The following is a 23,310-nucleotide window of genomic DNA, read 5'->3' as shown; positions in this document are numbered from 1 at the left end:
TGAAATAGGGTAGCAAGATAATTCTCCATTGATAGGAATTCTGTTTCACTGCCACATGAAATATTAGGTAAAATTACAATAATATATTTTTGGTTTTACCATATTCTAGTTTTGTATTTTACAGTCCAGTAATTAGCAAGAAATTTAGTGCATGTCTTGCATTCTTGAGTTTTGCTAGCTTAAGGTAGTTTCGTATATGAAACTATAGATGGAGCAAATGGTTCTATAAGATAGTTCTCAATCTTGTAAGCACAGGTTCTGTCTTGGAGTTGTTTGTAATTTCTTAGAAATGTACTAATGCCATATTACACCTGTTAAACAAGCTGCTGTTTATGTTTTCCAGGGATCCCTCTGAAAGCTCCCATAGACAGAAGCGTTCTCCTAGTCCTGCAGATCATTCTGGCAGTAATTCTTCCCCTTCCAGGGAGTATTCACCACCTGCTGCAAGGCGAAGACAAACCTCCCGAGCTCCAGCCAAGTCAACCACTCACAAACATAACTTCTCACCCTCTCGCAGGTGGGAAGCCAATTGCATGGATTTTATTTCCATGAATTGTTCTACTTTAGAAACTTCGTCTCTTGGTTTGACTACTTGTTTGTATGTGCCTGTTGTGGGTATGTGTGTGCCTCACGCACTTGAGCTCTGAGACTTTTTTTTTTGCCAGGTTACTACATTGAGAGTACCTGCCATGTCAAGAACACAAGTCATGGTGCAGGCTTCCATTTGTCAGTTCCTCTAAAATATTTTGGCTTCAGGTGGAACTTCAGAAGTCTGATATGAGACATAGTCGGTCTGTCATCCTTTGGGAACTTTTTTTTTTCTTCCTCACCTTCCCCCTTCCTAAAAAGTAGAAAATGTGAGGTCTTCTATCTGGGAGGTGGGGAAGGAGCAGAGTTTCTCCATTCTAAAATAGGTACGGTAATACACAGATCCTGGTTCTACACATCTTTCCTGAAAAGTAAGCACAACTGACTAAACAGTATAATACGAGGACAATTTCAGAGACCCTTCTTGGAGGAAGCTTCAGGGAAGATACCATCCTGCTATTTCTAGGGGCCTTAGAAAAAAATCTTGTACCACCCATTAAAAAGAAAGGAGAAGGCTTCTTATTTTGGTCTGAAGGAGTCTGTAAGCTTAGATTTAGAATGACAGTGCTAAATACTACTGCAGTCCTATGTTTGTATAATGGAGGGGAGGGCAGCCTTATTTTCTGAACTTCTGTTGAAGGGTGGGGGGAAGACACCAGATGTCATATATATCTTCATGCTGATAAAACAAGGGAAATAAACCCCATCCATTCAGCAATCCTAAGAGTCGTAAGCAAGCTCTTTTGCTGCTGTGGTGACTCAATTCAGCTGGAACAATGTTGTATTAGGCTAGATGCACTGGACACTTTCTCTAAAATACATTGTTTATAGGGAAGGGAGTAGAGCAGCCCATTCCTCCTGCAGCTGGCAGTAGTCAGGAGACTGAAAAATACCTTTGCAGTACTCTTTTTTTCCCCACTTTTGCTAACCTACTCCAGTATTTTGCTCATCACTGCCTGCTTGGAGGTCCTATGCAGACATATCAAGTGTTGTGCAAGGGAATGTTAAGCAGGGAAGATAAATGGGCCTTCTGCTGGAAGCAGGGAAGGATATTTGAAATGTTTTGTCTCCAAACCACTGATAGCTTTCCATGCAAGCCGATTTTGGTAATCCTATGTTTCATAATAATGGTTTAATGGTGAAAAGTAAATGTAGTCTTAGTTTAAAGATGGTAAGTCATGAGATTATATAGATTCTGTCAGTAATTTCTGACCCTGACAGAATTTTACTTTGAGTGCTTTGGAAATTTTACTACTAATTCCAGGCCATCTGTTTCATTTGTATGTGACAATGTATACAAATTGTCGTCTTAGAGGCATGCAGGCTACTTGTTTCCTCAGGAATAGCCACTGGTCAGACCTTCCCTCTTGTGATGGAAAGCTGCAGCCAGCATGAGTATATATCCATGGAGACAGAGAAACTGAGCTTCCTCTTTCCTGCCATCCATGAGGAATGTTTACTGATAGCATGCAGAAGGAGACCTTGAGGCTTTTTAATTTTCCGGACAAAAGAAGCTACACATAAGCATCCTGGAGGTCAAACTGTATGTAGAAGTTACAGTCATCCCTAAGCCACATCAGGAGCGCATCAGCTGGATCCCATGCACTTTTAGGTCTTCAGACAAGGAGATACAGAATCTTAGTCTATTGTTGAGGTGTCCAAATATTCTCTGGCATTGACCATCATAAACACGTCTCAGTGGGATAGTCTCCAGACCTGGCAATATCTGAGCGTACAAGCTTACAGACACAGTATGAATTAAATCGAAAAAACAGATGCAGCCTGTTCTTCGGAGTGTCCTAGTTAAGCATGTTCCAAAGGCTGGTTTTATTTATTCTTCTGTCTCACCCCTATCTTTCTGCCACTTTTCTGGGTATATTTTCTAGTAGAGATGAAGTGGCTCAGTTCAAGTATTGTTTCAGCCTGTTCTGCAAAAATTTTGTTTGACTTCTCTCAATTGACAAGTCTGAAGTGCCTCAACAATCAAGTCAAGATGCTTCCTTTAGTGAATATATCTGGTTCTGTAATGGAATCTGGCTGTGAAACCACCATCTTCGTGAGATTGATCCTGTGGTTATCAGCATACTACTCCATGGGGCTCTGAAGGCAGTTTTCTTGAGTCACTGACATTGACTAGAAGGAAAGATGAAATACAAATATTAATAGAAGATTTCCACCATGTTATCTTTTACCTAAAAAGGACTTCCTTACAGACTTCAGTTCCTGCCTCAGGTTGCCAGTGATTACACTTTGCATTCCATTCCCAGAGCTTTGCTCCTTGGAAGCTGAGTCATTGCTCTGTGTTCTTGACATGAGGAGAATCTTTTTACCTGCAGAGTCTGGGTCTTTAAGAAGCCTCTAGCCAGGAGATCCACTGCAGAGTAGCATTGGCTGGGCAACTGTCCATTTGGCTCTTGGATATTGTCATGACAGGCAGTAAGCCTGCTAAACTGAATTATTCCAGAGCTCATTCTCTTCAGAGAATGACATGAGCTATCTCGCCGAGAAGAATTTCTTGTGATGTTTGCAAGATATTTAGCAAGTGCTGTGTTACATACATATCTTTACCAACTGCTGGGCTATTGCAGAAGATTGCAGGGAGGTACTACTGCCTTTGGTAAAGTAGTCCCTCATTTGTGAGTCACCTGAAACAGAGAGCTTCATCTGTATGATATGGACGTTTATTTGAAGTCACCAACACTGTATATGGACATTCAAAAGCAGGAACTAAATTTCTTAAGTGGGATTTCTGAATGTCTGTTGGCCATGTGTGGTTTTTCTGACTCCTGCTCGTCTCTTTGGAGTCTCTGGAATTTTGTGAAGTGGAAGGGAGTTAGGAGTTAAGGCAATGCATATCTCATAAGAAAAGATATTTGCAAGTTGCTTTGGTGCTGATAAGGGGAAAAAAACCCACTACTGAGCTCAAAGGCTTGAAGTGTGTGTTTGTCCAGGTTAGACTGTGCATGGGATAACATATTATGAGGAAATTTGTTTACTGTTGTGTAAATGATCTTTGTTAAGTGATGGGATTTCAAAGATGAGAGGCACTTTGTATACTTTCTTATTCTGTTAGACATGAGTTTTCCCTGTTTGTGTGAACATTCATGTTTGCTAAAATTTTAAGTAGATACGCATAGGGGTTTTCAGGATCCAGGCCTAAATTGTTTGAAGATCAGTGCTTATAATAAAAGAAAGTTAGAAGTGCACAAGAAGGAGACACTGTTGCTTTCTAAAAAATTGAATGCTGTTGTAAACAAAAGAAGAAAAATTCCCCTTAGGTAACATTGTGTAAAAGTTACATGCCTAATTCTACCATGAACTCCAAAAAGCATTTTATATTGAAGAAAACAATTGTTCTTCGTTTGGGGGTGGGGGAGAAGATCATTGTTTTTTCTGACTCCTCCCTCCCTTCCCCCAGGAAAGCATTCTGGTAGCTGTGTAATATAATTTTGATTGGACAGCTTGTTCTTAGATATTAAATAAGCTACAACCATTTAAAGATAAGCATACTTTGAAAGGATACCCTTGGTACCCTTGAGGGAAGACTACTTTGATGTTTTATAGAAACAGCACTTGTTTTCAGCAGACGGGGTAGAGAATGCACAAATTATTTTAATCACTCTTTTTTTGTAGGGTATGGTAAGAACCTTTCAAATCAAGATATTACCTGCGTGCCTATTCTAACTCTTCCTTGCAGGTCTGCTTCCCCATCAGGTCAGCATCATTCTCCCATATCCTCCAGACATCACTCCTCTTCGTCACAGTCAGGCTCCTCCATTCAAAGACATTCTCCTTCCCCACACCGCAAAAGAACTCCTTCTCCGTCCTATCAAAGGACAGCTTCCCCGCCTGCAAGGCGATCATCTTCTCCCTATCCCCCACACTCTTCTCCTCAGAGGAAGCGAAGCCCTTCAAGACACCGATCTCCTGGAAGAGAAAAGGGAAGACATGATCGTGATCGAACTTCACAGTCTCACGATAGGCGCCATGAAAGGCGGGATGGTATGAATTAAAAATAGTGCTTCAGAATAATTTTTATTTGTTTGAAAATTGCATTTTGAAACTTGATTTTCAAATTGTGGCATTGTCTGCACCTATTCCAATGGCTAAGGGTGAAGAAAATACTGGCTGTATTATGGTTCCTGTGCTGGTGGTGCTGTTTTCAGGGACTGTGCAATTGAGTATTCCTGATAGGACTGCTTATGTAGGCCCAGCTGATTGTAAAGATCCTGTAGGCATCTGTCTAGGTGTTTCTTGTGTAATGTAATGGTGGTGTCAGTAGGTAAGTGATCTTCTCTTGGTATCAGGCATATACTAGTGCATCAGCTGAGTGACAGCAGGATACTTTTAAGTAACTATTACTCTTTTCTGTGAGGTGCCCAAATGCTAATCCATTCCTCACTGATTGCTCTGTCTGTTGTCTTTTTAATTGACATTGTGAGGTGTGTGCAAAGAAATGGTCATTCCCTCTGGAAATCTGAAAGCTGGTTGAGCAATTTGTAATGGGCAAGCATGCTGTTTCTCTCAAGACACAGATCACAAAGAGTACACGTCAGCTTTTTTTTTACACTGGCTGTAAACTTACCTTCCTGTGGCAGTAACATTATAAATACATAATTAAAAAAAAAAAAAAACAAACCCCACAAAACAAACAAACAAACTTTAACAGGGCATTGAGGTCTTAAAAGCAAGTGGTCTAAATAAAGCACAAATTTCCTGAAAATATGTGTGTGTGGAGAAAAAAAGGAATCTATGATTGGAGAAGAAATGATCCTACCTTAAAATTATTGAAGTGTGCTTGCTCTCTAATATGTTTGAAACTTACTTTTATTATACTTACTGTCTTTTGAAGAGGTAAATATTTGTAAAGTACAGCTTCAAATTCACAGAAAGATCTTTAAAGCTTACTGAATATATAGGTGGGTACCCAACATGATCTTCTCCTACTTACATATTAATTTTGAGTTTCTGTGTGTACGTCAGAAGTATATTTTTGACTGTATTATTTTAGTGTTATTTGTGTGCTGAATTTTGCTTGCTCTGATTAAGCTAGGTATATAACATTCTTTTAAACATTTTACAGAAACTAGAGGGAAAAGGGAAAAAGAAAGAGAAACAAGAGATGATCGTGATTATGACCAGGAGCAGAGCACCTCCAGGGATCATAGAGATGACAGAGAGTCTCGTGATGGAAGAGATCGGAGGGAGACAAGAGACAACAGAGATCGGAGGGAGACAAGGGAATCCAGAGACACTCGAGACTCCAGAGATACGAGGGATTATAGCAGAGATACCAAAGATAGTCGTGATCAGAGAGACTCGCGCTCCACACGAGATTCCCATGACTACAGAGACAGAGAGAGTCGCGATACCCATAAAAAGGATGACCAGTATCAGGAGGACTCACGCAGCTATGGAAGATCCCACGGCAGAGAGGAGAGCTCTCGTGCTGAAACAAGGAATGACTCCAGAAGTGACTCCAGAAATGAGAGCAGAAGTGATAGAGCTGGCAGAAGTCGAGGCAGAGGTCCAGAATTATCTGACAAGGGTATTGCGTGATTTAAAAAATTAATAAGTGTCCCTATCATTGGAGATTGAATGTTGACATTCATACTGTGTTGTTTGATAATTGATATGGAAGTGCTGCCAAATAGTTCATGCTTTTAAAGCTATGTTCAATTCTATTGTTGTTAAATTAGAACAGTGGCTTACATTTATGGCACTTCTGTGTTCTCAGTTCATTAAATTGGCATAACATTAGTATTCTGCCATCCTATTTTAAAACAAACCCTAACCCTTACACCACTTTAATGTTTCTGCAACCCTAGGTTTTCCCATGGGCTACAAACACAAGTAAGAGGCTGATGTGTAGTGGAAGAATCGTAGGGGGCAGTGTGTCTCAAAGTACTGGGTGGCAGGTTTTTTGTTCTCTTTCAAAAGCAACTGCATGTCTTAGCTACCTGAAAACTTTCACCTCCCCACCTTGCCCTTCTTGATTTACCAAAAAACCTGGGATTTTAAGCTTTGGCAGTATTTTTGAAAGCCTGATGCACTTTGTAGAACAGCTTCGCTTACCACCTTTTAATCATCTAGTAAATATATTTTGGCTTTCTCAGACTTATTGTGATGTTTTCATTAGGAAAATGCCATACAATTTTTACAGGAAAAATGATCTCTACTTTCTCTGCTTATTCCTGCTGCACTGTCTATAAGTTTACATCCTACTCAGAACAAATGTGAACTGGCTTTTGGACTGTTATATTCCTAGTCAGGTGACCTCATGCTATGACCAGGGGATGGTGATATAGAAAGTCTTGAGTTTGCAGTTTGAAAATAACAACTTTACCATTAAAATGTGCAATTTGAGAATTGTTGGTTAAGTAGAGTTTGCTGCTACAATTTCTATTTCCCTGAACAGTTAATTCAAGTTTATTAAAAGTTACTACTTTAGTTGGTATTAAATATGAGTGGATTTCCTTACATGTGGAAACTCATCTTTTATGTTGATACATCTCTATTAGGAAGCCGGGGGACTAGAGGATCCCAGGTTGATGGTCACAGCAGTAGTGGAAACTACCATGACAGCTGGGAATCAAGGAGCAGCTACCCTGATCGGGATCGCTATGACAGTCGAGAACAGGCAAGGGATTCCTCCTTTGAAAGAAGACATGGTGAGCGGGACAGGCGTGACAACAGAGAAAGAGGTATTTTAACGTATATTTTTTACACATACATATGTAGTCAAACGTGTATGTATGTATTTTTCTCTCTCCCTCCTTTTTTTTCCCTTGTTCTACCCCCATAACACTAATTCATAACTAACTCATTTGACATGGCACACTGATGCTAGTCCTATCCTTAATGTAAGTTAACTTCTGTAGTAAGATCTCTCATTCGCAGTGTATGCATGAATGCTATACCCTTTCTCCCTTCCTATGGCTAGATTTTGGCACCTTCTGTTTTTATTCATCCAAGTAGTCTTTAAGCAAACTAAACTTCTTAAAGAGATTTCATTGTACAACTTCATTGTACAATTTTTTTCCTCCTCTTCGCTGTCTCCTCCACTTCATGTACATACACATGTAAGCTTAGTGTCATGACTGCATTTCATTACTGGTTCTGTTTGTCTGTATAGAAACATAGTACTTTTGCACTGTAAATTACTTGAGTGTGTTTTTGGGAAGGCCTGACTACTATACTGGCTGACTTACTGACTACTTACTGCTAAAGCAAGTGACAGTTTAAATTTATGATTAATTAAAAAATTTACTGCCTGGGGAATTTAATATTGATTAATGCTTTGTTGTGGTCAATAATAATTGGCTAGTAAGTGTCGGTACAGATACCAGTGATCATAGAAAGAGTATGCAAGACTGTTGTTTTAGACATAGTATGCAAGATGTCACACTTCTGCACCTGAAAGAGCAGTGTGTTGTCTTTAAGGAACTTAGTACCAACTTGCACTCTGGAAAATATTTGTATTGCTCACCAGTTAAGAGAATAGGAGGAATCAGGCAAATGAAAATAGCATGGAAATTAAATGAGGAGCTGTGAAGAATAAATATAAAATTACAGTGGTGGGGTTTTTTTTTTCCTATCTTGAGTTTTGATTTGGAAGTGACAGATATGTTCTAGCTGTTGTTTAATTTCAGTTTTTCAAAGAGATGTTTTGTATGTTACTTTGTGAGGTGCTTTTTGGTCCATTGAAATGTATCTATTATTGCTTGTTCTTGTGACAGGTTCTGCTTTAGATTCTGTCTCATCTTCAAGGCAGGATTTCAACAAACCTAATCTCCAGCCTTCCTTTTTCTTGTCAGCTGAAAAATCCTGCAGTCTGCATGTGTCCTGGGGGTTGGCTTTTGCAGACTAGCTTTCATCTCTTCTACCTCCCCACCCCAATAAATCCTAGATACATTATAATGTAATTTGTGCTTTTCATATCATACAGAGTTCTTAATAAATTAAGAAAAACATAAAAAAAAAAACCCACAGGAAAAAAACCCCTTAGAAGTAAAAATATGTCATCAGAACAAAATAAATTTCTAGAAGGGAAGTTGCTTTGAATGGGTTGTGTTTCCCTTTGGGGGGAAAAATGTAAAGAGCTTGAACGGAGATAAGATTTGTTGTTTTCTTCAATAAAAATTTAGATCACTTTTTGTAATAGTAAATCCTCCTCAGAGTTACAGTTCAAGACATAGTTTCCATAATTAGACCACAGTTTTAACATTTGTTGTTCAGAGAAAAATGGAGGTGTATTTTGGTTGGTACTTAGTTCTGATATGTAAGGAATCTTTTTAGCATGATTTTAAAATGTAAGCTTGCAAATTTGGGTTGCCTTTGTTCAACTAACGCAAATATGTAGGTGTTCCAAACAACCACGGGAATAGCACTTCAAATAATGAAATCATGTAAGAAGTGCTGACTGTCCATGTTTAATTGTCTAATACACTTCCAGTATCTTGGTTCATGTATGAGTTTCGTGTAGATGTTTTGTCACTGAAACTGACATAACACACAGGAGTTACAGAACTTCTGTAAAAAATCTAATAACTTAGTATGCACGATAAATCGTATTATAATGTTGTAGGCACTGTTAAAAGAATGTGAAACCTGTTCATGGAACCAATTGCATGGACTGATGATTTGCCTTTTAAAAAAAGAAGTGTTACATCCATGGCAGAAATGTGTCTCAAGTTTGCTTTTAATTTTACCTGGTAACAGGAGAGCATTAAGTCACCGTAAATTCACTCAGAGATGAAAATTGATTAAACTGATGGAAATGCCTGTTTTATTGATTTTGTCCTGTTCAAACTCTGCCTGCTCACCCCTGGTGGACATTGTCTCAATTTACAGCGAAGTGCACTCTCAGCCTCAGAGTAATGGACTGAAAAATACCAACCGCTGTTCGTGCTATTTTTTGCTCTTTTGTTTAGTGCTTTTAATACATATTGTGGAAAAATAGTTTTATTGATTTGTTGTGATTCAAATGCTACTAACATCAGCATAGAAATTGTTATAAAGTGGTCAAAATTTATAAAAATATTTTTTAAAATATCCAAAATATAACAAAATGCAGCTAAGTCTGTGGAGAGTAAATACCATTAGATAAATTAGTTTCACTGTCCTTCTGGATCAGTCATTTTCTGTATAAACTTAGTTTTCTCCAAGACTCTAATCCACTGTCTGAACATTGGAAAAGTCAGCTTCTAAAACTGTAAGGCTCTGCAGCCAGCAGTTCTGCTTCCTGTACTGCATCCTTGCCTCTCCCTTTCTTATGGATTTGGTTGTGTATTTCTGTGCAGGGATCTCTTGTGTGACGAGACAGGCTAGTATTTCTTATTTTGCAGTACTTTTTACTGTGTATTATAAATAGTGTGAGTTCTTGTAAAGCCCATGACTCTTAACAGTTTTAGGAAGTAAAATTTTTGTACAGAAGTCTTAACATTTCATTTTCATATGTACATCATTCAGAGCTTTTCAAGACCTTATAGCAGATTTTGAATCATTGAGTAATGCAATAGTAATAGCTGGACTGTGAGGCGTATAATTATCTTTTGAAGCCATTCAGAAAAATCTGGTAGAAAATAAAATTTTTGTAGTAACTTTTGGCTAAAAGAAGGAAAGCCCACTCCCTACATATTGAAAAAAATCTTTCAAAATTAGTACTGCTTTTTGTCTTTTTCCCTCCCCAAAGAGAATTTCCAAGTTTCTTCAGGGAGTTGCTTTTCGTTTAATGCAAACCAATATCTAGATAGTCAGAACAAAAGCTCTTGGGTTTTTATCAGTGTAGTGGAAGCAGTGTATGTCCCTTTAGCACTTGGTAATCAAACCTGCGTCTCTTCACAGATCAGAGAGCAAGCTCACCGGTACGACATCAAGGACGAAGTGATGACCTCGAGCGGGATGAAAGAAGAGAAGAGCGAAGGGTAGATCGGTCTGATGATAGGAGAGATGAAAGGGCCCGGGAGAGAGAGAGAGAAAGGGAGAGGGACCGAGAGAGGGAAAGAGAGAGAGACCGGGAAAGAGAAAGGGAGAAGGAAAGAGAGTTGGAACGAGATCGTGCTCGGGAACGGGAGAGGGAGAGAGAGCGGGACAAAGACAGGGACCGCGAGCGTGACCGAGAAAGGGACCATGACAGGGAAAGGGAACGAGAGAGGGAGAGGGAGAAGGAGCGAGAGCGAGAGCGGGAGGAACGAGAAAGGGAGCGAGAGCGTGAAAGAGATCGAGAGCGGGAACGAGAAAGGGAGAGAGGTCGGGACAGGGATAAGGAAAGAGACCGCCAAAGAGACTGGGATGACAAAGAAAAAGGAAGGGAAGACCGCAGGGATAAGAGAGAAGATATCCGAGAAGAAAGAAGTTCAAGAGATGTCCATGAGGAAAGAAAATCCAAGTGAGTTGATCTGAATGTTACTTCAGTAAAAAAAGGCAGTTTTTTACTGTTGATTTCAGTAAGTTAGTACGCAGGGGAATATCATAAGGAGGAAGTGGCACATGCTGGTGGCCCCAAAATCAGTACTATGCTAGTGAAGTTAATCTGATGCTTTGTTAGTGCAGAATCATGGAACTACTCAGGAACTAACAACTGAGTCAGACCATGTAATTTTTCCTTCTAAGTATACTGGTGTGGCCTTGTCTTTAATAATGCAGGCATTCTTGGAACCATAATAACAGACCGTGGTACCTTTTGAAGCCTAGCAAGTCAGCAGCTAACTAGGTCAGGGTTCATGACTTTGTTCATTGAATTTCTGTGGAACGTACATTACCCTCTGCACTACTAAATTTTCAGTACCAGAAGGCTACCAGTGAAGGAGTGAACAACATACTGAGTAGGTGCTTCCTTTAGGTGCGTAGCACTGGTTCTTTTTCATTTAGTACAATAAAATTCTCATTGTTCCGTCAATAATAAGCAAAACAGTGTTGCCCTGAATGGCTGCTTTGCTGGGAAGTAATTAATAGCTTTTGTGTGAGAGAATTGTGGATTCCTATAAATCAGCTAGTATGGGCTCTCCCCCATCCCACTGGGGGAGAAGTGAGCAAGCATCTAGGTGGGGGCTTAGCTGCCAGCTGGGGTCAACCCACTGCAAGGATCATTGCACAGGAAAAAATTGATCTTAATGGTCTTTCATAACTTTTTGCTAAAAAGATAGGTGTTTTAAGTGTTAGAGTTTTAGTTTAAGACATCTTACAGTATGATCAGAAAACATCATATTTGAAATTATGGAATAACAACTTAGAAAACTACAAAACTTCCTGGCATCCTTAGATGTGTTGTTTTCTCTATGAAATGCTTAGACTTCAGATATTGTATCAATGATAAACTCAATTATTGAATGTTTTCGTTAAAGATTCCTGAAGAAATTTAACTGTACATGTTTGTTCTGCAGGAAGCGTCACAGAAATGAAAGCAGTCCAAGTCCTCGTCAGTCACCAAAACGTCGCCGTGAGCACTCTCCTGATAGTGATGCTTACAACAGTGGAGATGATAAAAGTAAGTAGGAGTTGGCTATCTCTGCAGCAGGATCCAGCTTACCCTCTGCCTATGGAAAATAACTTGCAATCTTAAATAGAAAAAATATGGGGCAAGCTTTTATAAGTGTCCTTCTCCCCTTATTTTTATGAGCAACACCATTTTTCTTAATCTATATGTTTGTCTTTTTGTCTTCATTTTGTCACTATATGTTACATCTGATAATGGCTTCCACATCTGTTGTTCAAGATGCATGTTTGCCAAAATGGAAATAGCCTGTTGCTGCTGCAGCAGTAGAAAAACTTAAGAAATGTAACCGAAATAATGGATTATTTGTTTTGATTGACACTTTGGCATGTACAAGATACCGAATGTTCACCTGTTCTCCTTCCTAAACAATACAAGTACCTCCTTTTTCCTATTTTGTAGATGAAAAGCACAGACTTCTGAGCCAGGTTGTGCGGCCACAGGAATCCCGGTCACTAAGCCCCTCTCATGTTACAGAAGAGCGGCAGAGTCGCTGGAAAGAAGAAGAGCGAAAATCGGACAGAAAGGAAAGTTCCCGGCGTTATGAAGAACCAGAGTTTAAAGAGAGGGTTTCTTCAGCAGATAAGCAAAGAGAGCAACCAGATGTTTCAGAAAGCTCCCGGTCCAGGGTTCAGGAAAATCTTGGACACCGTCCCTCTGAAGAGAGAGATGCTTCTGATAGAATGCATGATGACAGCAAGAAGAAGTCTAAAGTACAGAAAAAGGCCACAAAGAAGAAGAAGGATGATGACAGTGGGGTGGAAAGGTACGCTAATGAATCAACAACTGAGGAAAGCCAGGTCTTTTCACCCAAGAAAGGTCAAAAAAAGAAAAATGTAGAGAAAAAGCGGAAGAGGTCTAAGGGTGATTCTGAAGTTTCTGATGAAGAAATTGTTCCACATCATAAAAAGAAGAAAGGCCCAAGAACCCCCCCTGTAACAAAAGAAGAATTGGTTGAAGCACCACCTGAGAAACCTATGGCAGAAGTCCCCAAAAAAAGAGAAGATACAACATTTAGCGACTGGTCAGATGAAGATGTTCCTGAACGCAGTGACATTGTTGTTCCAGAAAGAAGTACTGAGGACTCCCATAGAAAAAGTCACAGGACGAGGGGTGAAAAGGTGGAAGCCCCTCATGTTACTATAGACGATGGACCACACCGTAAACCTGTGGATCAGAAGCGCAGCAGCAGCCTTGGTAGCAATCGGAGCCATGCCTCAAGCAGACTTAGATCCCCTTCCAATGAGTCAGCTCATCGCAGTGGAGATGACCAGACTGGACGGAAGAGGATCCTGCACAGTAGCTCTAGAGACAGGGATAGGGACAGGGACAGAGAGAAGAAAAGCTTAGAAATCACTGGGGAACGGAAGTCCAGAATTGATCAGTTGAAACGAGGGGAACCCAGTCGCAGCACATCTTCAGGTAATAAGATATGTTTTAGTGAGACTGACCTGTCTTTCTGTGTAAAAGTGCGAAGGTACAAATCCCAGATCATTCTTGCATGGCTGTATACTCTTTTCATTTTTAATTAGTGTGAAGGGAGAGGTAGGTACTCTCAGCCATTCACTGTAAAACTAGAGTGAATTAAGATTCCTGCAAGTGTTACCGTATTTGAAAAGCTGATCCTCAGTAGGCAGGATTACCCCTTTGTTTACACCAAAACATTCAATCAGATTCAGTTCATGCTGCCTGGGGAATAAAGTAATTTGTAGGACAAAAAAAAGCTCATAGAAAGAGAAAATGCTTGTGCTAACAGAACATTGAGGTAGTTTTGTCATCTAAATAATGTTCTTAAATTCATTATTAACATGCATTTTGATATGAAATCTATGCAAAATGAAAATGTCTCTTCTCTCTGGGAGAGAGATCCATTATCGTCTCAGGAGCTATTTTCACTGAGGTAAATCTGTCATGGTTCCTGTTAGGCATGCTTCTAATGCATATGGAAATCATCTTTGTTGCAAATCAAAATAATAACAATTGACTTGTTTTATTTGTGTAGTTCCTGTAAAAAAAAAAAAAGGGTAAAATGTTTTAAAATTTAAACAGCATCAGTAGGAAAATACCCTCCTCCTAAAGCACTTCGGCTCTCTGTTCTCCTCATGGTTACATGCCTGAAATTATTTTTCTGAATTTATCATTTGCTAGCCAAGGCATTCCTAGCTTTTAGAAGACATGTTTTGAAAATTTTGAATTTTGAGATGATCCCCCCCCCCCCCCCCCCCCCCTCCCCAATTTCTGAGTTGAAATTATGTACTTTCAGTTTGGCTTCTGCCATAGTAGAAAGTAGCCGTTACAAATCTTTTTTGGGAGTGGGAGAAATACCTTATGTTTTTAAGGTTAAATCTACAGACAATCTGAAGGCATTATTAATTTGAAGATGATGCTTTTGAGAAGTACATTTTCGTACCTGAATCTTTAAAATGCTTTGGTCTGGTAAAACATTATTACATTTACCTGCTGTAGTCATGCATATATTTAAAATATTTTATTCAGATCGTCAAGACTCAAGAAGCCACAGTTCAAGAAGAAGTTCTCCTGAATCAGATCGTCAGGTCCATTCCAGATCTGGGTCCTTTGATAGCAGGGAAAGGCTTCAGGAGCGAGATCGACATGAACATGATCGAGAACGAGAGAGAGACAGGAGAGAGGGAAGACAGAGAGACTGGGACCGAGATGTTGACAAAGACTGGCCGAGGAGCAGGGAACGAGAGAGACTCAGAGAACGAGAGAGGGAGAGGGAGAAAAGACGGGAGCTGGACAGAGAGAGAGACAGACAACTACCCGATACTGTTGAAAGAGAGAGAGACAGAACTCTTGACATCTCTTCTCAAAAAGAATCAACAAAACACAGTGAAACGAAACTGGACAGAGATCACGAAAAGGAATTCGATGGTGTTTGTCGGGATTCAGTGGCTTCAGAGAAGGAAAGAACAGACAAAGATTTAGGACCTTTGCAAGGTTTTGAAGATGGAAATGAGGCCGAAAAGGTAGAGAGTTTAGAAGGTGAGATATTCTGGGAAAGAACCCAGACTGTCAAATATTTTATTCTTTCCCTTTTAGTATAGTGCTGAACTGAGCTATATTAGAATAATTTTCTACTGAAAGGTGTATTGGCTCCAACTTCTCTATTGTGGAAGCAGAGGCAGTAAGAGAGAATTCTGATGAGCATCTTCTTAGTGTTAATTGTGTTAATGTTAGTGTTATTTGTTAATTTCTAAAGAAGTCTGGAGGCAAAGAAACGTAAATGATCTGAGGAATAATTTCACCGAGGTGTAATGTTTCTGAATAGGTAGTTTGCTAAAGAATAACACCAACATTTGATTGCCTTGTTATATCATTATAAGATCTATTTCTTAGTTTGGAAGTGACAGGTAACAAGTGAAAAAAAATTAGTGTTGGCTTGGAACTGTTCTTTGGGGATTTTTTTCTGCAGAGCCCAATTATCATAGAAATGATTGTCTGATTAGTAGGTGAAACATGTATGGTTTGGCACAACAGTCCGAAAATGGCTTTCATGAGGTAATCTTATTAAATGCGGCTTCAATTTGCTGGCCCTAATGGTGCTGGGGAAAACATGCTTAGGATTAATAAATAAATAAAGTAAGGGACAAACACTGACAAACTCTTAAGAGTTTGTCACATGGATTAGACAGCTTGAGCTTTGCATGGGATAGGGAGTTTGGGAAGTACTTATAACCTATATCAACAACGTAAAAGAAGCAATAGTCTAAATCCAGAGTAACTAGTGTACGTTATGGTTATGTTCAGTAAGTTGGGTTTTTTTGGTGATTGCAGGAGTTTTCTTCTCTATGTTGAGAGGAAAAAAGGCATTGTAGGATTTGGAATTTTTGGATGTTTGGGATGGTAAGGCCTGAAGTCCCTAGTCTTCAGAAGCAGAAGGAGAAACAAATGAATTAAGCTTTTGTAGTTTTACACAAGATAACAGGATATTGTCTCATCGTATTTGCATTCTTAAGAATTATCTGTAGCGTTCATTGTTAATTTGGGCAGTTAAATCAAATGTTGTCTGGAGAGGACAATGAGGAATATTTTTTACTACTTATATCTCCTACCTGATTAGTTGCAAAGTGGTCATTAGAGTTGACTGATACAATTGAGAAAGTTCCATTTAAGGAGATCATCTGTGGAGTGGAAGCACTTGTCAAAGATAGTATTTGGAGTGAGCATGGAAAAGTCTGCTCTGTCTTGCTGTAATGGACAGAATTCAGCAATTTTTAAGCTAGAGGAAGGAATGGTGCAATATATCTGAGAGTACAATGTGGTAACTTCAGAAAAGAGTTGGTGAAAGGCTATTCCTAGGTACATTACCTGTTTCCAAGAGGGCACCTGTAACTTTGTTTTCAGGCTGCTTAAAGCATGTTTAGAAAACAAGAATGATTGCTTTAAAGCTACAGTATGTATCTGTCTCTGTAGGAGGAGAAGATGAAGCAAAGATTGATGATGTACAGTCACTGGGGTCTGGTGCTGGAGAATACGAGCCAATCAGTGATGATGAACTGGATGAAATTCTGGCAGGTGATGCTGAAAAGCGGGAGGATCAACAGGAGGATGAGAAGATGCCTGGTAAAAGTATAGCAAAACCCCTTTATGGTTATTTGAATATAAGGATTAGATCAGTTTGTATATAATGCTATTGTGAGGTTGGCAGTATTTCTGAATTAGGAATGCTGTGTTTGTATGCTCTTCCACATTTCTTACTTGTTCTGTAATAGGTAAACCTGAGAAGTAGAGAGGTAAGTAAAGAGTAACAGGAGCTGTATTGTGAAGTAATATTTATCTTGTTTTATATAGCTAAGGGTAAGCTTTTTGGTTTTATAACCATGTTTACATTTATCCCATTTGGTTTTGATCATTATTTGGAAATGAACAGATTTTATCCGTGCTTGAATGCTTCCCAGATGCGATGGGAAGCATGGAATCTTCTTACTTGTTGTAAATTCAGTTGGGTCATCTGGGCTATATGATCAGTGTTTGTATTTTCTATGATAAATGTACTAGACAAACACAGTTGTATAGTTATTCAATAAATAGTATACCTCTCCTTCAAAAAAAATCATCCAGCATCATGAGTGGAAATACTAGCTTTTTAAGCATTTAATTTGGATCTGTCATAGCACATTTAGTTGTACTGTGACTTTTGTGAATGCGTAAGTGATGTGTCCAAATCTGCTGGCTAAGCAGGGTCCAAGCAGCCTTCCACAAAAGGGTTGCAATAAAAATGAAGCAGAATATTAGGGGTGGTTTTTTTAATCCAAGAAGCTTTATATTTGTATGCTCCTTTTTTCCACCAATCTAAGTGAGTTTTGACATTCTTACCTGAGGTGTCCAAGGATCTGGCTTTGAGAACTGCAGAACAATGTTCATCTAATATATATTGCTTTTAGGAGATGGTTTGTACACAGTATGTGAAATTAATCAACTGTGGTAAGGGATGATGATGTGATAATTCATTCTCCGTCAATGTTTTTGCAGATCCTGTGGATGTTATAGATGTAGATTGGTCCAGTCTTATGCCAAAGCAGCCAAAAGAACCACGGGAGCCTGGGGCTGCGCTCTTAAAATTCACACCAGGTGCCGTTATGCTGAGAGTTGGCATTTCCAAGCGATTGGCAGGACCAGAACTCTTCACCAAAATTAAAGAGACTTGCCAGAGAGTGTTAGAAAAACCTAAAGGTAATTGTTTCTACAAGGATTAAACTGTCTTTCGTACTTAGTGAAAGTCCTTATGAAATGTGCATTAGTTCATTATTTTAGGTTTCAAGACCATAGAAAGTGTATAATGAGTATTGTGTGAAAATTACAGGAATGTAATACAGCTGCATGTCAATCCAAATTAGTGTTTTAATTCCAGCAGTGGTGAGGAGGTCTTGAATAATAGCCTAAACAAAATTTTTCATCCTAGTGGAATATTCTTTTTGTGAGACCATTCATGCTTTCCTAGCCTAAAGCGTGTCAGCAGTTTTTTGGAGAGCTAAATATCTTCTGCAGTGAGTTAGCAGTAATATTGCGAGAAAGAAATAAGATTTCTTATTTTCTCTGAAGGTCCTCTGCATGTCCTCTTATTTTCCTTCTGAGGATCCTCTCCAGAATGCATAGATAGGAGTTTTTGGGTCAGAATGAAGGAGCTAAGTGAAGTTTGTATATTATGTCTCTGCTAGAAGTGGGAAATTAAGTAATCACAGGTCTGGCGTTTGGACAAAGTGTGTGGCATAAGACATGCATGATAGATGGGAGGGGCACAAACTATACCAATGCTGTTTACTACAGTTCTGTAGTGTAAGCAGGGCTTTTGCATGAGGGAGAATACTGATATTTCTCTTTGGCATCCCAGGAAGCAGTTGAGCTGCTTGGAACAACTTGCATGGTAGAATTGTTTTTTTAGGAGTATGAAACTTTTGCTTTTTATAAGATCTCTATGGAAATTTTTCCAGGATCTAAATGTGAGAAAATGATGGCTTATAAATAATAGTATCTGTGGAGTCCCTGTTTTTAGGGTATAGCAGATTTTTCTGGGTTGTTTTTTTTTTTTACTCTATAAGTTCTAGTTCTTAATTTGAAACAGTACTTTTTAATTCTTTGCAACATTATTCTTTATGCAGTTGTCTTGTTAATCTCCATGAATGTCACTGCTTGCTTGAGCCATTTAAGTTGTATAACTATTAATCGTGGGCCGTTGCTACTTTTTTTTAAAGTCAAATTAAATGCAAACGTTTTTAATGCATCATAGATAGTATAATTTGAGGCGTGTACTTGGTATTAGTAAGTAATGTAAGTGTCTCACTGCAGTATTTGCAGCTCTTTCTGTGCAGTATTAGCTTTCTTCCAGTTTAAAAAAAAAAATCTCAGCTCTTACGCTTAAGAATTCACATAACCAATGTAATTGATACAATATTGAGTCTTCCTGAGTTTGCAAACTGTCTGATACAGTGAAGGTATGAACTATGTCTCTCTCCCTGTAAGCTTTAATTTTGCTGTATACTTCAACACTTCTTCCCAGGGATTCCTTGCAACAGGGCTGCAGTGCAGAATCACTCCACCTGGCTATTTAAAATTGTACTCGAAATAACGTCAGCAGTCCTTGCATGCTTCTCTAGAAATAAACAGAAAGTCCATAGTGATAATAGCAGGCTCTCCAGCACTGCCCCTGGGCTGTCTTAAGTGTACTCAGCTTCAGCAGAACTTTGCTCTGGAAGAAAGGGGATTGAAGTGCCTCCATTGATTTCCCTTTGGTGTGTGCAGTCTCTCACGCATCAAAGTTGCTACATGTGGAACTGCCAGTAGGCTTTCAAGTGTGTGCATTTCCTCTGTAATCTGCTAGGTGAAGGTTCCTTGTATAGTGATTACACAGCCACAGCACATAGATTCTAAACTAAGGCACAAATATGGTGCCCTGAAAAGTGAATGAATTTGAGCTAGATGTTCAGTGTGCCTTACAGTGAAAATGTAGTGTTTTCACTTTGGACTTCTTCATGGTGGTGTAATTTGTTCCCTGTTTTATTCCTGAGTTTGGTGTTCCCTTCTTTGTTCTTACTGTGGATGAAAAGTTTCTGGTAATACACTGAAATGCAGGAAAAAAAAGGAAATGATAGCTTGTTTCAGGGATTTTTATTTATTTATTTATTTTCTTTGGAAACAAAAATCTGTAGTATGTGATGGAATTGACATTTGTAGCTGACTTACCCTCTATCTATTATATGCCATTGTTTCCTCTTAAGGATATGGACATGCTTAGTTGCCAGATATGCTCAGCATCTGGCACCTAGGCAGACTCTACAACCTGTCAGTGTTACCTTTGAAGTGGCCTTTTAGTGTCTTGTCACTTATTTGTGGTGTTTATTGTCCATTGAGGTTGTCTTGATGACTTCAGCGCAGTTCTCTTTAACCTGCCCTTGATTTCGTGCAACTTTTTTGTTTCTTTTCACCTTGTTTAAAAACTAGTCTTACTCAGCTTCATCCAAATTCTCTGAGTGGTTTAAAAATGCATTTTTGTTCTCTTCTGTGTGCATTCTGCCAAACTACTGTAGCAGTCTTTGCCTTTAGCTGCTAAATTTCCCCCAGGTTTGCTGATCTCTCTAGTTAGGTGTTAGATTCTCTGCTGAACACCAAATATTTTATTATATGGAGGTGGCTGGATTGCACTTAGCTACATACCCCCCCTCCCCCGATTAATCGTAATCTTCCTTTTTATTGTAAAAGGGTTATAAATCAATGAGCTGCAGTCCAGCCATGTGCACTCTTTGTCTTTGTCTGCATTTCGTAGAAACAGACTTGTTGCAGAACAAGACTCACCTCAGGATCCATCTTTTGTTAAAGCGGTTAAAGTGTTCTGGCTGCACACTGTTTCTTCTGATAAATGTATTAAAGGACTAGTCCTGCCACTTTCAGTACTATTAATAAATGCTTTAGATGAGCCAGTAGGAGGGGATAGTTCATTAGCATAGGTAGACTTGTTCTCCAGGTTCATCCACCATGGATAAAAGAATTATTCTACGTAGTCATATTTCACTTCTCCATAGCCATACAAACCCTGTGTTGACAATGGTACAGTTATCTGCTGTCTTGCAGAGAAGTGAAACTTAGACCACTTTCTGATTAACGCTAGTAGTAAACCCGTTTCGTCACATGTCTGACCATAAATGATACCCCCTCTTCTGTCCCAGAGCTGTCACTTGATTGTTAGGCCTCTCGGTGATTGCTGTCTCAATATTGCTTTCCAGTGCTGAAGCTACATACAAGGATACACTTCCTTCCCGTTAAATGGTGAAGGATTTATTCAGGTTTTTTTATAAACTGCAATATCCTTTTTTTTTTTTTTCCCAAACCTTGATATTGTTTAGAAGGCAGAAATACAAATAAGTAAAACTTTAAGGAATTATATATTACTGTATATTGCTGTTTAAAAATACCATGTATATATTCATCTCTGCAAATATAAATTCTTTCTAGATGCAGAAAACCTTTTTGAACATGAGCTGGGGGCCTTGAACATGGCTGCACTTCTACGAAAAGAAGAGAGAGCAGGTCTTCTCAGTAATTTAGGTCCTTGCTGTAAAGCACTGTGCTTTCGAAGGGATTCTGCAATTCGTAAGCAGCTAATGAAGAATGAAAAGGCAAGTGGTTCGTTTACAGTGCTTGGTCAAAATGTGGAAACACAGATTCCACTATGCAAAGCATTTCTCTAGGGAGATGATTTTTGTGTTTGTTGTTCTGGAGCAGACCTAGTCCTTTAAACAATGGAGAACAGACTTTAAATTAAAGAGGTTGTAGGGTGTTTAGTATTTACTTAGGATGAGAGATTAATTTAAGATTAAGACTAGAGGTAGGTCTGTTTCTTATTTTGGCGTTTAAATTCTGGAGATGTATTTTCTATATTTAGAGAATACATAATAAAAAATAATTGGTTAAAATACAATTTCAAAGACAATTGTTGAATAATTCTCCTGCTCGAGGTTCCATGTACTTCTATAAGAATTATAAGGTTCTGTTCTTCCAAGTTAAAATTGAAAGAAAAAATATTTTAGGCATTTTTTTGCACCACAGTAGATTTTATGATCTTGCATGCTAATAGAAAAATCATTAATTCTCAAAGTCTTTTCTAGTGAATATGTATGATTAAACCTCTAATTATTGAGAGTACTTGAGGTTAATTTCTCAGCTTGCATGTTAAAAGCCACTGTTTTCAGTTCTTTCTTTTTTTTATTTTTCATTTTTAATTTCAACAGGGTGCAACAAAACAAACTTATACAAATTCTGCAGCAATGGACAGCGACTTGTTACGGTTGAGTCTACGATTATTCAAACGAAAGACTGTGTGCCAAGTTCCTGGGCAGGAAAAGTCAGAGGATAGTAAAATTCCACAACCGGCTATCCAGCAAGAAGTGTGTGTGTCTTGAGCGAATGACCGTGGTGGCACACTCTAGTTGATTTCCCACTACCAATGTTGGTATTAATGTTTAGAACTGGTTGGTTGGAAAGCAGCTGTAGAAGATGGAAGAAAATACTCCGTTTGTACACAGATAAGAATTATTGGTTTTGGATGTGAATAAAAGGGGTAAAAAATAAAGACTTCTGTGTGAAGTTCTCCACACGTTTTATAATATTGAATCTTACACTGTAACATAAACCTGTTTTATGGTGCATCAAGTGTAATAATGTGAAGATGTCTGGTTTTAGCAGTTTATAACACCACCTGATATTAAACTGAAGAAAACTGTCTGCGTATCTTTTTCCTCATTATAAATGGGTTTTTCCACCACCACCCTGGTCCCTCAGTACACGTTTGGAATTTCTTAAATAGCTGGCTTCCTGGGAGTTTGTCTACCTCCACTTTCCAAATCCCTTTCTTACCACAGCAGCCTCTGGTGTGGATCTGGATTTGGACAAAACTCTAGCTCTTTTCCGTCTTTAGCATAGGTTTCCTCTGATAATTTCTGGACACAAAAATCTAGTCCAGTCACTTAAGGCTCCCCTTCTTGTTGATGAAAAGAAGTAAAAAAAACTTCCAGGAAGTGATTTATGACCAGTTTTAGATGCCTATATTTATGAGACTAACAGCATTTTGGAAACGCCTGCTGCTTACAAAGGAGGACTAGTGCATATATTTTATGTTCCGTTAAGTATCAAGGCAGATCAATCCCATGCAGCAACCTGATGGTATTTAACACTTGATGAGTTTCAGGAGTTTTCGGATGTTAGCAGGAAAGGCAGTGAGCAATTATGTTTTGCTGGGTGTTAGATTTCAGGGGCCTGATTAGAGACTTGTCAAGCTTGGACTCAATTTTGTAAGAATTGTTTTTGGTTTGAGAAGTTAATATCTTGTGTGGGATCTTTGGGTTATACCAGTCACGTATGTTTAGGTAGTTTGTGGAGGCCTCTGTGTGAAACTGAGACTTCTAAAACTTTGGACTAAGTCTCTGTATACACCTCTACTTTTCCTGGGTTTAAACCTGAACTGTTGCTGTGAATTCTGCCCATGGAGAGTGGGAAAGAAATCCATAGTTTAACCTTGATTCTGGGTTGCTGCAAAGCAGCTTGCTTTCATTGTTCTCATTCAGGTTGAAAATGAGTTATGAACCACTAAATTTTTTGACAGTTGGTTTATATTAGTTTTTTATCCTTTTTTCTCTGCTTGGAACCAGCACGCTGAGGTGGGATGTTGACTGTGCAGTTTAACAGCAGGCCTGTCTCACATCTCTTGTGATTAC

The 23,310-nt window shown here is 38.9% G+C and overlaps 1 protein-coding gene across 7 annotated transcripts in view; it reads left to right on the top strand.

The window, feature by feature from the left end:
* The window catches only part of ZC3H13 (zinc finger CCCH-type containing 13), a 47,428-nt gene extending 25,109 nt beyond the window's left edge, over positions 1–22,319 (top strand). For 6 of the 7 annotated variants that reach the window (XM_075489309.1, XM_075489332.1, XM_075489358.1 and 3 more), the window contains 12 exons: positions 344–517; positions 4,286–4,590; positions 5,672–6,136; positions 7,110–7,292; positions 10,435–10,978; positions 11,973–12,076; positions 12,485–13,504; positions 14,579–15,088; positions 16,520–16,675; positions 17,579–17,779; positions 21,053–21,216; positions 21,829–22,319. In XM_075489309.1, coding sequence (XP_075345424.1) covers positions 344–517; positions 4,286–4,590; positions 5,672–6,136; positions 7,110–7,292; positions 10,435–10,978; positions 11,973–12,076; positions 12,485–13,504; positions 14,579–15,088; positions 16,520–16,675; positions 17,579–17,779; positions 21,053–21,216; positions 21,829–21,999 — 3,997 coding nt within the window. In that variant the 3' untranslated portion in view covers positions 22,000–22,319. The remainder of the gene's footprint in view (positions 1–343; positions 518–4,285; positions 4,591–5,671; positions 6,137–7,109; positions 7,293–10,434; positions 10,979–11,972; positions 12,077–12,484; positions 13,505–14,578; positions 15,089–16,519; positions 16,676–17,578; positions 17,780–21,052; positions 21,217–21,828) is intronic. The other variant, XM_075489316.1, reaches the window with a different exon arrangement.
* The last annotated feature ends 991 nt before the right edge of the window (positions 22,320–23,310 follow it).

The sequence above is a fragment of the Mycteria americana genome, chromosome 1, assembly GCF_035582795.1.
Source record: "Mycteria americana isolate JAX WOST 10 ecotype Jacksonville Zoo and Gardens chromosome 1, USCA_MyAme_1.0, whole genome shotgun sequence".
Taxonomy (NCBI): domain Eukaryota; kingdom Metazoa; phylum Chordata; class Aves; order Ciconiiformes; family Ciconiidae; genus Mycteria; species Mycteria americana.
The sequence above is the reverse complement of the archived record's forward strand: the minus strand, read 5'-3'. Positions and strand labels throughout refer to the sequence as shown.